The sequence below is a fragment of the Plectropomus leopardus genome, chromosome 19 (assembly GCF_026936395.1).
Source record: "Plectropomus leopardus strain MGB_pleo_1.0 chromosome 19, ASM2693639v1, whole genome shotgun sequence".
NCBI classification, from domain to species: Eukaryota; Metazoa; Chordata; class Actinopteri; order Perciformes; family Serranidae; genus Plectropomus; species Plectropomus leopardus.
In genome coordinates, this window is record NC_142194.1 from 14,742,770 (window position 1) to 14,757,335 (window position 14,566).

General features: G+C 39.0%; 1 protein-coding gene across 1 annotated transcript in view; it reads left to right on the forward strand.

Moving 5' to 3' along the window:
- Positions 1 to 14,566, forward strand: part of nrg3b (neuregulin 3b) — a 247,028-nt gene that overhangs the window by 217,862 nt on the left and 14,600 nt on the right. Inside the window, exons 5-6 of the mRNA XM_042508234.2 lie at positions 289 to 391; positions 5,708 to 5,834. Coding sequence (XP_042364168.2) covers positions 289 to 391; positions 5,708 to 5,834 — 230 coding nt within the window. The remainder of the gene's footprint in view (positions 1 to 288; positions 392 to 5,707; positions 5,835 to 14,566) is intronic.

Consider the following 14,566-nt stretch of genomic DNA (forward strand, 5'->3'; position numbering starts at 1 on the left):
TCACACTTCAGTTAGCACATGTCACTGAGCCCTGCCTGTGTCTGCCATGTCCCTATCCCATGCTCAAACACTGACATTTACTGACAGCAGCATTGGTCGCTTTATGCTAATGCAGATTGTGGGTGGATGTCTGTGTGTGGTCGCGTGTGTGTGTGTGTCCATCGGCTGTTTGTGTGAGCCCAGTATGTTAATTCACGATATGTTTCTTCCTCCCTGCTCAATCCCAGTCCATTTCATTTGTGTCACAGTAGAAATTCAATGGCTTGAACTGTATTCTTTCCTCCGCAGAGAGTGGTGACACCTACCAGAGGCAGGTGCTGTCCATCTTCAGCATCGCCTCAGGGATCTGTCTCCTTGGAGTGGCATGTATGGCTCTCTACCGCCGCAACAAGTGAGTGATGCCAGCCAGCACCACATTAGTAGAGTATGCCCCCGGCTGTGCAGAAAGAGCACTTTACTATCATGGCATGGAGCCCAATGAAATTCTAAGTGTGAGTCAGCTAGAGGATCTCTTAGCAGGGCATCAAATCTAAATTGTGTAGGATGCATTTGGGACAGATACTCATGTAAGATTTATTTGCAAAGTGTTTTTTGCAAGTAGGTGTGTCACAAAATGCTTCACACAAAACAAAACACACAGATAAGGCGAGCTAGAGGCAAGCATGCTAGAGCAAGTTTGGAAAACATTAGACCCTATGTGCGTGTGTACGTGTTCGCGACCGGATAAGCGGGGTACCAGGCGGCACAAAAGCAGCCCCGCCAAAGTCAATTACTCACTGCAGGAGAGAGGAAAGAAAAGGAATGTAGACAAAGAAAAGTAAAAGCCGAGTATAAGAGGGAGTTAATGTGGGTTGTGTTGATTGAATTGGTTTTGATAAACAACATCAAGGTTTTATTTTCGGTACTGTAGCGCCCATCGGTCAGGGAGTTCTGGCTCAACGGTGGAATAAATGTACCGGAAATTAACCAAACCCTGAGTCCTTGTTAAATTGAATCTCTTTTCCCCAAATTATGTTTGACAGTGTAGCTTCGCCTGCAGTAAACTTAAGTTTATTCTGCTCTTCAGTAAAGACCTGAAATGTCATTTACATCAGTACTTCACGGAGAAGATTAACCAGTAGTTCTCTCTTGATGGTGTTTGAAGACTATAGAGAATTAGAGATAACTCCTATGTTATCTTACTTATATGTTTTTAAATACTCAAAGAAATTAAAATCAAAGCCTAGTTAATTATGTGTGGTTTTAAGATTTTGTAATTAGGCAGGATACGGAAGTGGAGCTACATATCAGTGAAGTGCTGATGCTTGTTGAATATTCACCATCAATTGCTGATTATCATGGATTAGACTGTGAAATTAAAGGGTGGCTCTGTTGCGTTTTTGAGGTTTTTATTTCATTCTGCAGCTTTCCAGTAGTGTCCCTCATGTATTTGAGTCTGAAAATTCACATTTTGGTCAAATTATGTATGTTTTAGTATCAAAATGCTATTTCTTCAAGCCCATCTATGTACTTTTTCCCATGTGAGGAAAAGTGTAGGTTTTTGCATGATGTTGTTGCTACAAATAAAACCCATGTGCTATGGTGGATGCCATAATAGTTTAATTCTGAAAATTCCAAAATAACACAAATAAACTTTATTCTTTAGTCTGGTGACTTTGAAAAGGATGATATAACAGCCTCAGTTCCCAATCGGTAAGGACTGTTTGACAGCAAGGTAAAGCTGTAAAACTAAATCTAAATGTAGCATTCACTGGACAAAACTGATATTGTTTTTTTTTTATAGTTTTATTTAAGAGATGCTTTAATACATTTTGCTTCTGCCCTCTTCCACAACCACTTGAGTCCTTTGACAAAAACAGTTATTTTACCTCATAGACCACAAGGAATGCTGGATTACTGCTACTTCTTACCATTTAGTTAGCTAGTGTTATTGTGTGATTTACCAAAGCAGTAGGCTACATTGCTTAGCTCCTGTGCCCCCAGTGCTCCTGTCTGCTTCTTCAAAGTGGGTCCATAAACTGTATACAATGCTGGACATAGTCATTGTGATGTCTTCCATTGATTTGTTAACTCGAGTCTCATTTTGGTTGTTGCCGTTTTGTTTCTTTGGAGCCAAACTTGACCAGATTTGGATGGGAGGTTGAAGTTGTGGAGGAGCGAGGGGTTGATCTGGCTCCTAGACTGCAGTGACAACTTGAAGACAGCTTGTCGTTTAAGTGGTCCTTCTATATGTGCAACTTTGGGTTCTAATAAAATGTGAATGAGTAATTTATATTTTAAAAAAATCCAGCCCCAGTACAGTTTAATAAGTTTAGAAATTATCTATAAAGAGCAAAACTGTTTTTTGTACTAGGCTGTAAACATTTTTATTTCTGCAGTAAAGATGGAATTTTAACATGGGTGTCTTGGGGATTGACTGTTTTGGAGTCAACCTCAAGTGGCCATTCGATTTGTTTTTTCAGCACAGGATGTTGCTTACTGGTGGCAACCGCCATCTAGCTTTAGGTAATACACTGACTATGAGCTAAAATGTGTTTGTACTGTTCAAGTGGAGTATTATATTGAACCTAAAGGTGTCATCACCTAGTTAAATAAAGGTTTAATCATAATGAAATAACACAACTCACTCACCATGCTTATATTGTCAATGTCAGCGTACAGCATGCGTGGGGTTTGATAGAGGGCATCAGCACTGTAATCTACGTCATTGCTTTTTGCTAACAGCTGAGTGGGAGCTTCCATTTGAAAAACAGTGAAAAAAACGCAGATGGGCCCCCTCTTTACCCTTAACCTTCGTACAGCATGGTGTAAGCTTATATAATAAAAACAGACTGAGCCTGAACTGTCATTTATTTAACCACTTTCACGATTATGTACCATTATTTTAAGAAGTTAGTGGTCAAATCATCAGTTAGTCACAGTTGAGTTATTGTCTTTTTCAACCAGCTTAGTCATTTGCTTTCTTTTGAACTTCTTACCCTGTCATTTACTCAGGAAGCATTTAACAGGCCTCAGCTGCAGAGAGTTTAGCAACCTAGTATTTAAGAATGAACATTTAATGGCGAATTAACATTTAATCCAAAAGTCTTAAGCATCAATTAATTTTTAATCCAATCAAAGTTTAATCCAAAATGAAGGAACACTGTCATATTTTATATTTAGCATGGCTAAAAGATGCCATTTTACTCTTCTGTCTTACATTTTTGTTTTTTCATAAGAACTTTTTTATGGTTAATATTGGAACAGATCAGGAGCAATTATATATTGTGCATGCAACAAGATATTGAAGCTATTTGTGAAGCAGGAGAGCCGGAAAGTCAGAAAGTCACCAGATGCACATGGATAAATTAACACCTACCAGGCACTGTCAATGTGACATGTTCACTTCACAGCTTTTGATTACTCATGCATGCACATTATCTATCCATTAAAACACCCAACCAGAGATGTTCCTTGTAGTCTCTTTCTGTCAAGCAAGGCTCAAAACTCAGCTGTCTGTGGAGGTATTTCTGGAAGATCTTTGTCTTTCTTTATTTCTTTTTCCCAGAATATTATCACAAAGGCATGTAATGGACGTTTCACGGTACACTGCTGTAATTGAATTTTCACTTGAGCAAGACATCTTCTCTCCAAATGCTATTTTTGTAACCAGTATTTGCGCTTTTCTCCACCATCAAACCTTCAGTCACAGCTCTGGTAAAATAATTCTCATATTGGAGTTGTAAACTGACTGGTGCTCATTTTGTCACTTTAACCTTTCAAAGCACCAGTATAATAAAAGCATTTGACATATGTTATTAGGTATCAGTAGTTTAGCCGTAAGACACATTTTTTTGTGTATGTGAAACAAAGTGATGAAAAGCTATACCTGTTCATCATCACGCTTCCATTATATATGCAGCTGCCTACTATGAATAGTTTTAAAGTGAAGTCCTTCCCTAAACAAGCCATTGCAATGAATAACTGAGGAATAAGCTGTAGAAACAGATATTTGCATATGTATGCAGAATCTGTGGGCAATGGTACAAGAATCTGGTACCATAAGTTCTGGTTTCTGTTTGTAGTCTGAATATTACTTACCTGTTATGCTTGAGTGGCTGTAAAACAGAGCAAATTGCAAAAGGGACCAAACACATTTGCCAAAATGCAATCTTGGAACACAGCAGCTATTGTTTGACGATTTAGTATATATGTGCTTTTTTTTAAAAAAAAAAAAAACATATCAGAATCTATATACACTAAGATATATATATAACACAGATGAGAAAGTCTTGGTGTCGGTATTGGTCAGCAACAGTGGATTTTCCATAATATTGACTGTTTACCCCGGAGGTTAACTGTTGTCAGACTGATAGTCGATGGGTTCCAAGACTGTTGGCAGGACTAATCTCATACTGTGTGTGCGTGTGTGTGTGTGTGTGTGCGTGTGTGTGTGTGTGTGTTTGAGTGCATATTTGTACCTCTATCTTTATGACAACCAGTTTGAGTTTTAGACTTTGTCACTGACAACATTTTGCGAAGTCAGGTCTTTTTGGCCATTCCTTATTATTGGGGTTAATGGTTTAGGTTAGGCATTCAGTTGAGATGGTAGGACAGTTCACCTTAAAAAACAAAATATGTATTTTTCCTCTTAACTGCAGTGCTATTTATCAGTCTAGATTGTTTTGGTGCGAGTTGGAGATATCGGCTGTAGAAATGTACTCCTTCTCTCCAATAATGGAATTAGACGACACTCGGCTTGTGGTGCTCAAAGTGCCAAAGAAATACTTATAAAAAAAACTCAACAGCAATGTCACTTTCCAGAAATAATGACCCTGTTAGTCAAGATAATCCACAGATCTTGTGAGCAGTTTCATTTCAGAACTATTTTCTTTCTATCAAACTACGCTTGCCTATCATATCACTACACAGAAGGAAGCATGCATCTGCTCACAGACAAGTAGCTCATAGTTGTAGGAAAAAAAAGTTTTTACATTAAACCTCTCACAGCTTTTGTGGATTATCGTAATTAACCAAGTTGTGATCTGGGAAGAGACACTTGAGTTTTTAAAATGCATTATTTATTTATTTATTGGTGCTTTTTGCACCATAAATTGTCATCTAGTTCCAGGCAGACATGGCTGATATCTCCAGCACTCTGAAACTCACACCAAAGCAATCTAAACTAATAAACAGCACTACAGGTTAGAGAAAAAATATATATATTCTGTCGTTTTCACAAGGTTAGGTTAAAGAGCTAACGCTTGTATTGATGCATTATGTCAATGATTGTCCTCACAAGTACAGAAGTACATTGTAGCATATGTGTTTATGTGTGTTATGTATGGAGCTGATTTTACACACACAGTAAAGTGTGTCAGGAATAAAGGGTATCAGGTCAGTATTATGATCACCTACCTTACTGTTACATGTGTGTATAAAGAGCAGGCCAAGTGGGTCACAGAAATCAATGACTAGAACAAAAAACGTTATCTTATTGTGTTGTCGTTAGAGAGAGAGCAGGAAACCCTGACCACAGCAAAAGGCTAATAGATTACTTATAATGAATCATTCCACTAAGGTCATGTTTTCTTTTTCTTTTTTTAATTGTAGCTTTAAATGACGGTTTGTTTTGTCAACAAACCATCTCGTGCAGATTGATTACCTCTTTATTTGAGTTGTAATATTGCATCTCTCTCCTTCTCCCTGCACCTGCTTTCCTTCACAGAAGACACAGGGAAAAACTCCAGGCTCATTTTTCTGATAGCCGCAGCCTGAGGGATTGCAGTGTCAACGCCTCTGGCCTCATGTCCAAATCTACTCCCAGGCTCCAGTACAGCCTTCAACTCCAAAAGGTAAGTCTTTGCCTATTGATTTATTACCAGTCATATCTTTATCATCATAATGATCATTTTCATCTTAATATGTGCAGTACCTCTCTAAAAAACAGAGTTTAGAGTGCTTGACAGGATGATGTATGATGTGTGTCGTAATAATCTCTCCACTGGCTGAAGCCTTTTGTTCACACTCATATCTGACAGGGGCTGAGAGACAGTGGGGAATTATAGTTTCAAATAAATGCATCGTGTGTTATATAGAAAAAAATCTGCTTGTCATGTTCGGAGTGACAGATCCCCGTGATAAACTGCAGATTGGAAATTCTAATCTGTGGCGTGTCACGGGTTCTGGATTCACCATGCAAGCACAGCAACAATACTGTAAAGTAGACAAATAACGTTAACACTGGTATTTTACTCCTGAGAGTGTCAAACCTGTATTTTTTTTATGCATTCGCTTCCTGTGGTAAAAATCTAGGCAGGGTTTCCAAAGTCGTGAAATTCCTAGAAAAGTTCTGAAATTAGAAAAACTACTTGGAATAACTAGGTTTGATATAAACAAAATGTTTTGTAAAAGTTTTGATTTTACATTGTTTTAACCTTTGTTTCAAATATGCTCATAAAAAATTTAAATCATGTCTAAATTTACACAAAATATGTTCCAAGTATTACTAATTTAAAATCTACCTGGTGACAGTGACGACTGCCTCAGACCCAAACCCCTAAACCTATAGATTAACAGTTGGCTATTAACAGGTTGCTTATTTAGACACAACAGTTAGGCGAACAATACCTGGTGAATCTCTGGGTACTATAATCCTGAAATCTATGCATTAAACTAGATGTCTGCTTAAGCAATATCTAGCATAGATAAAATTGTAATCCCAACACAAGCCAAACTGCATTGACATCTGTTTACTAGCACTTACACCCTCTGTTTTCTTCCCTCCCCAAATTAGTTAGGCTTTGCCGTTATAAAATACCAGTATGTGCTGGCATGATCTATTGGCAGTGGGAATAGGGATAGAATTTAAAAAAGAATAGAAAAAATTGTGATTCAGAGCTATTTAATTAATCATCACTTGGTGAACAAAATTTGGGTCAAAATATAAAACAGTGGTATGAGGTTAATTTGAATTTCAAGGACTTTTTAAGCAATTTTTTAAAGGGTGTATTTTAGAGGTATTCCAGTACTTGATTTTTTCCACAAAATACAAGCACTTCAAGGACCTTATGCAAACCCTGAAATAATATATGACTGTATCATTTATAAAGGAGGCCTACCCTTTTTAACTTACTTAAATAAAGTCATGCAAATGGGATAAAATATTATGGAAAAGTTATGAAAAGTTTTGAAAATTCCTTTTAGTAACTTTTTGGGGCGTCTTTGAAGCAGGGGCTAAAATTTGCAGCAGGATTTGGAAGTTTGTACCAAACTGAAAATCTTCAATTCAGGTCAGAAAATGAAAAGAACAAAAAAGTTTTGCCATCAAATTATTGATTAATGAGAAACACAACACTGAGACATTTTGGAGGGAAACGTGACGAGTCAAAGGAGAAAAATCTAATTTGGGCAGCTATTTCTCACAACAAAAAAAGCACAAAGACAAAGCCCTGGCTTAAGTGAAAAGAAATGGCACGGTGTAGACATAAAAGAAAATGTAGCTTGGAATTAATTAAAAGCCACCACAGCCTGCAGTGGCAGATGCTGCAGGAGAGAGAAGTGACCCAGACATTCACAGCAGAGCAGGTGGAGGATGTAGATGGCACTGACAAGGCTGATGTCTTTGCAGAATCTCAAGGTAATTTCAGCCTAATGCACACTTATAAAGGTCTCATCAAAAGAGTGCAATAACGCATCAGCACTTTCCTAAATGCACCCTCTTTGTTTGGTGATGGAAAAATGGTCACGTGTTTTAGTCTTAATAAGATGCTGTTTTATTGTTTTTGTTGTTGATAGGTGCGCAGCCTTCTTTCATATTGTTTGAGGGAATTATACGTATCACTGCTTTCCCATCATATGTATGTGCTAATGTGCACCTGCTCTTTAGAGATGTGGAAATCTTCAGGAGTTACTGACCTGCAAGAATATATATAAATACTTCAAACAAACAAATCTTCTGTCATTTGCATGACTCTCACATAAAGAATATGTGTAAAGGCAGGTAGTGAGCAGACTTAACTGGAGACAAACAAGACGGCGGTGCGCCTGTTTGATAGCCGTCACGTTTGTTTCAGACACAATTGTATTAGTTATCAAAATTGCAGGTTCAGCCTTGTTCTGTCATTCCTGCAATGCTAAATGTAGCCTGTACTGAGGCTCATTAATAATGCAACAGTGTCTATTGTCACCCGCTGAAACAAACACCCCTCAAGCCAACCCCACCCACGGAACTGCAGCTGGCTAAACCTGAAAGCTTTTTGAGGGTGTCACTGAAAATTAGGGATTCGAGCAGTTGACAGCTAAGAGGTCTTTCTTTCTGAAGATTTATTTTAGGTGAGAAAAGGGCAGTTTGGTAACAGTATCTTGGTTATCAATATTTTTGATCTGCACTGTTTATTTTTACCATTTGATCTCAGTTTTTTCAGCCTCTGTTTTTACAATACAGGAAACGGCATGGTGACCAATTCCTGTTCAAAAACTCTCATAACACAGCCAAAGAGTGCCCTAAAGTATGTTTTTTTAAGATATTTTAGGTGAGAAATAGGCAGTACAGTAACAGAATCCTGGTTTAGCCGTGCTGTTTAGTTTTACAGTTTGGTCTGAATTTGAGAGAATGAGAAAAAGAGGGGCGACTTTCTTTTGATCAGCTTCTGTAATTTTGTGTCCATGGTGGCAGGCATACAAAAATGTGGAAGTGCAATCTGTAGTGTGAGCAGTCCAAGAGTCAGCTAAGAGATAAGCAGGGAGATCTAGGCGCTGGTTAAAACGGGGGAAAGTTTACCACAATTCGTTTACACAAGCTGCCCACATCGTTATGGCACAAAGCAGGTTGAAAATTGGCAAGGTATCCCTTTAAGTAAAAAATGAATTTCAAGTAAGCCCGAACACAGCACATGATTCCACTCTACAGCACAGACATATTCATAACTCACCCTTTCACTGACACCAAACCCGTCTCAGCACATTGGAGCCCAGTTTAATGTATTTCACTCGGATGCGAGCCTATTGTCCCATAGCACAATGGCAGGCTATTATATTAACACCATGACTATGAGAATGTGGTGACAGGAATGTATGAGGGCTCAGCATTTAGTGAAGCCCTGTATTCAGCCCCAAAACGTTTTCAGAGCAGGACAGAGGGAGGAATCCAGGAAGAGGGCAAAGACAAAAAATGAAAGGTGGTAATAACACCACCACACAGAAACACGGGCTGTAATAGAACAGTGTGAAGGAAGCTTAAGGTGGGACGTGAAAGATCACGGGCTATAAGCACCCAGGAGGGGGCATGAGCTGAGCAGACCAAGGAAAGATTATCAAGTGAAACCTATTTTTCCACAGATTTGACATGGTGAACCCAGACCACTGCTTCCCTCCACCCACACCCGCAGCTTGCAGCTCACAAGGGAGCGGACATGTGCTGTAGGTGGTGCAGTCCTGCAAGTTCTCTGGGTTTTTCTTTAGAAGATAAGTTTGGACGGACAAACCCTACTAGGAAGAATAGAGCGGCAGAGTGTTCTTAAAGAGGCAGAGAGAGACATTTACTGCATAACTAGTCGGCATCAGAACACAGAGGTTTTCTTCTGAGGCAGTAAGGTAGAGGATGAGCGCAGTGAACTGTGAACAACAAAGTGGCTCTGTGCAGGTGCACAGGAGAGGATGAAGTCAATTTTGGTCAGTGTCCCTCATTCTCGTTCTATGATAAACTGATGCACTGATGTCTTTAGAGCAGTGTCTACGATTTAGTGGTATGTAGCAGTGAGGATTTTAGAATACAGCTGAAAATCCTGATTCCTCCTGTGTTTATTGTTCAGGAGAGTTTTTTTTTTTATTTTCTGCTGAATTATTTGTAGAAGTTTCTTCCTCTCTAAAACAACCAAGCCATAAAGCAGTTTCACACTACAAATCAGCTATTCGACAATGCTCTTATGCTTGTTGGGGGGCTGGGGGGGTGCTACTATTGTGCATTGTGCACAACATTGTGGCTGACGCCAGAATGCGAGAGGTGGAGCAAGATACCCCACGCATGAGGGATTGCTCCCTATATAGATATAAACTTGTCATTCTAAAGCCCTAATCAGACCAAAGATAAGTTCAAACATGGAACTACTTGAACTACTTGCTATGTGCTGGTCTTCAACATTCTAAAAACTCTCCAAGATAACTAGAGAAAACAGTGTATCATCTGCATTGCAACAGCTGTCTGTATTTCTGTTCTGATTTCCAGCTTATGAGGTTTATTTTGAAGCTAAATAGAATTTAGCTTCTTAAAATAAGAGTGAGTCGGTGAAAGTGATGGCGAAAACATGAAGAAAACAGCTTGAGCTTTGGGGGGACAGTATTCATTATAAATATGCGTCAATGACTTGAATAATCACCGTCGATGAATCAGTCAGTGAGTGTTTGTGACATGGGCACATACAGCGAGCAGCAGCAGCGACCCACCATCTGATACCGACATACCGTGCGGACGGAGAGGACTGTTGTCAGAGAACGCCACAGCAGGCAAACACACAGCCTGCAGTCATTTTGAATCGGCCAGCTGACTTTGCTACAAGTTGCGTGCCTCACGTTCTAACCAGCTACTTTTCTCTGCAGTGTTCTAAAATGGTTTTGTCATGTTGCGAATCTTTGGTCTGGGCTGTAATTTAGGCAAACAACAACATGACTATTCTAATTATAAACTTAAGAAAACATACTTATTATATTGTCTTAAAATTCTAATATTATATCCCCCTAAATCCTACACACTGGACTGTGACCTCCTTAAAAATATGTAAACTCCCTGAACTCGGGCATTCTGCAACAAGATATTTTCCCTCAAGGTGTGCTGAGTAGCAGTGCAAAGACGTATACAGCATATGCTGACATCACAGTAACAATGATTTCTGCAGCAGTGCTTCAAATCAGAGCCAACTCAGGTTACTAACCCCTTGGCACCTTTTTTTAAAATAGGCACCAGGGCACCTGCACTGCCTCTATACCATGTGTACTTTGCAGCCCTGAACTATTATATCTGACTCCTCTGTGCACCTGCCCTCGCTCTTGCAGCATTTGTACATATTTCTGTGTAGCTGTTCCATCTGTCATCGCTAATTCTTTTACATATTTGCACATCTGGAAAAACATACCCGTGCATATGTTCCCCCATCTGTAATTCTAAATTTGAATAACCATGTGAATTACACACACTGCTGCAATATCTGAGTCATATAGGTTAGTATGAGTTGTTTGAAGGAGCTTTTACGGGAAATATTAATGTAATTGCATAGTTAAACACCTCCAACTTCCTCTTAGGGTTGAATCAACACCTTTGTGGTGATAAGAGTGTGTCTCAAATAAAAAGAGATAGGGTATACACCCGTGAGACACACCGCACGGAAATAGACATGCACCAACATGAAGGAATAGGGGCACACAAACTGGGAAGACAAGACTAGAAAAACTCAATTCCCTTCAGCCAGGATTCAGGAGCTGGAGGTAACTAGCTAGCCGTACTCTAAGAAGAGACTGGGTCACCCACAGGAGTGATGCAAGGCTACCGGTGAGCATGCTGTATGAATACTTCATGGGCGTGGAGAACAGTACGGTCCACAGAACGCAGTCTTGTGTACTGAGTTATGACCTCAGAATATTTTAATAAAAGCTCTGGTGTGCCACAATGATATTTTACACCAAAGTCAATTTACGATACTCTGAGGTCATGTGTCCTCAAAGACACTTTTCTTTCTTCAAGACAAGATTGACACGAAGAAAGCAACCATTATTGGATACCAAAGGCTTTCTAAAGATAATTTCTTATCATGTTTTATTATGCACTTAAGGTAGTAGCAGCAGAGGTGGCTGAGCAAAAGATTATTTATTTTTGTCTAATTTAAATGTCTGAAAGATTTAACCCTTTGGAATCCTGAGGAAATTGTCTTGATTAAAAAAAAAGTAGGGGGAAGACAAAAGTAAAAAAAAAAAAAGCACAAAAAAGTTACAAGAAAATTACCTTGTAATAAGCAATATGCAAAAAGTACAAAAAAAACCCCACACACCGAAAACAACAACCAAGAAAACAAAAAGGGACAAGAAAAAGACCTTTAAGAAAAATAAAATAAAACAGTATATTTTTCTGTAACATAAATTGAAATATATAATTAAAAGAATGATAAAAATTGTTTTCTGGACATTTTTTTTAGCTTTTTATAAAAGCAGAGGGCATGTTGCCATCAGAGAATTAAACAGGGTGCCAGTATGAACAGAAAATGGTGGATGAATGTAAGCCCCTTGCTCAGTGTTGTGACAGCAGTGGGGATGATATGAAAGCCTCTGTAGGTAGCTCCATGATTAATAAAAGGACAGGCTGGTGCAGCTTAGAAATTAATAATGCTGTCAACAGTTACAAACTCAGTGCTAATGTGCATGACAGTGCTTAATTCTAAAACAGCTGATTAACATTTTGGTCTCACAGAGCCAAATGTGTGTTTGCTATCAGTGGTAGTAACATCCTGGCTCAGAGAGTTGACACCATAAAAAAAGGAATAAATAGAAAAGACATTAAACAGTCTTTTGTGGTAATTTGACAAGTATAAAAGAAAATGCTGATTGTTGTTAGTTGTCTTGATTATAAGACATGTCAGTGGGGCTGTAAAGTGCACCACACTCGTTTAACATTTTCATTTTGGCCTAATGTTACACCTATTTTCCATATTAATACAGAAAAACATACAACCATACACCAAACCAAGTGTATCTCTTTCATCAAACTAACACATAATTTCCTTGTTAACTCATTTCCTACAAACTCTATTATGTTAGAAAGACATTGGACTCTTACGTCTTCAACTTGTTTTGAATTATAACACATTACTAACATTAAATTTGTTTAATGCATGCAATTTATCCCCACAATCTTTCTCAGCCTCTCAGCAGCAAACATGCAATTAAAGGGAACAATGAAACAGGGAAATAACAGCTACTGTAATATTTTAAAACTAAAAAATTGCTTATTTGAAAATGTACTACTCCACTGCTCGTTTGTGAGTGAGTTAAGGGTTAGCCATAAATTAGTTTGTTTATATGAAAGGAAGCCCACTTTAATGATGCAATGGCAATGGTACACATAAAAATGGCCACTGCTTGGACCATCCTGCTACTTTGATTCGATTGGGAATATCTGCTCTCATTCTATATCTATGGTTGACACATGGCTCGGTTCGAGCAGTAAGCTTCATCTGGTGGTTGTTTGTGCTGCTGCTGGCCCCAGGAATGTCCTTCATGAAGAATGGTCAAATATCCCATTATGCACAGTTCAGGACCTGTGATTTGACAGTAATCCGAGGAGGATTAATGCTGCTCTGAATGCATAGGTTTGCTTTTGTCTTTGTTATGTAGTTGATTGTCAACATATTGATAGATTTTCCTGCGTTTCTCTCAGCCTCCTGTATTTTCCCTTTCTCTCTCCTTGAAATAAATCCACATTGCGTTGTGTTTATCCAAGGCTTTCACAAGTGGCATAAAACAAGGCAAAAGTGAGATAGGAGGGAACAAGTGAAATGGGTTACGCCACGCAGGTCTGCCATTGTCTGCCACAAGCTATTTATTTTATCCCCTGACAGAGATATCATCCTCCGGGAAAGTTTGCCACAGTAATTGTTCCAGAAAGTGAGGCGTTTTCCACCTGCAGGGTACATGAGAGGGTGGCCAAAATGATCCTATTTTCTCGCACAACTAGTGAACAGCAGTAACAGCTCCCTCTGGGAGTCAGGGGTGTAAGGGAGAAAAAGGGGCTTATCGGGGATGAGTACCCTGAACCCAGCTCTAAGTCACATGCAATTGCTTTAATTATGTACAATCAGACAGAGAGAAAGGGCAGCGAAGGAAGTACTGTAACTGGAATAACAGAATTATCTCATGACTTAGTGTCTCACGGGGGGGTTCTTGGGGCATTCATGGCCGCTGTGCCACAGCTCTGTCTGGGGCCTGTTGTAAGATAATGGTGTTAATTTTGATAAGAATAAAAGGAAAGAATTGAGGGGGGAAATTCTTTAGGAAACCATTAATGTAATCTTGTGTGGGATTAATTCTTTAGTGCAGCGGGAGTGCTGTGAGGGCCATGGTGGAGTTTATTCACAAAGCGTCCCCTCCTAATCTGCAGTTTAAAATGTAAAGTGTAATTAAAGACACTCTGGCTGACTAAGAGGGGGAAGACATCAGTGAGAGAACATCCTCAACCTGACTGGGGACTTAAACCTGAGTGGGGACTTGCTGCTAAGCCACATCCAGTATCCCCAGCATTATGTATTATACCCTGAGCTTATTTCCTGTGTTTACTTACAGGACTGCTTACACCTGACCATGCTGTTAAGGTCCGAACACCAAATAACGGAAGTACTTTGTTGTAATGCAAGGAATTTAGGAAATTAATTGCACTTTTGAGGGGATAAATGGGCTCATAAATATTGCACATATGTCAGAACATGTGAAAAATGTGGTATTTTAAGTGTGTCATGCCCAGTTGTGATGAAATGACTCAGTAGTATCCCCCACAAAATTTAAACAAAGTAGCCCCTGTGGGACATTATACCTAGATATACAGAAATTC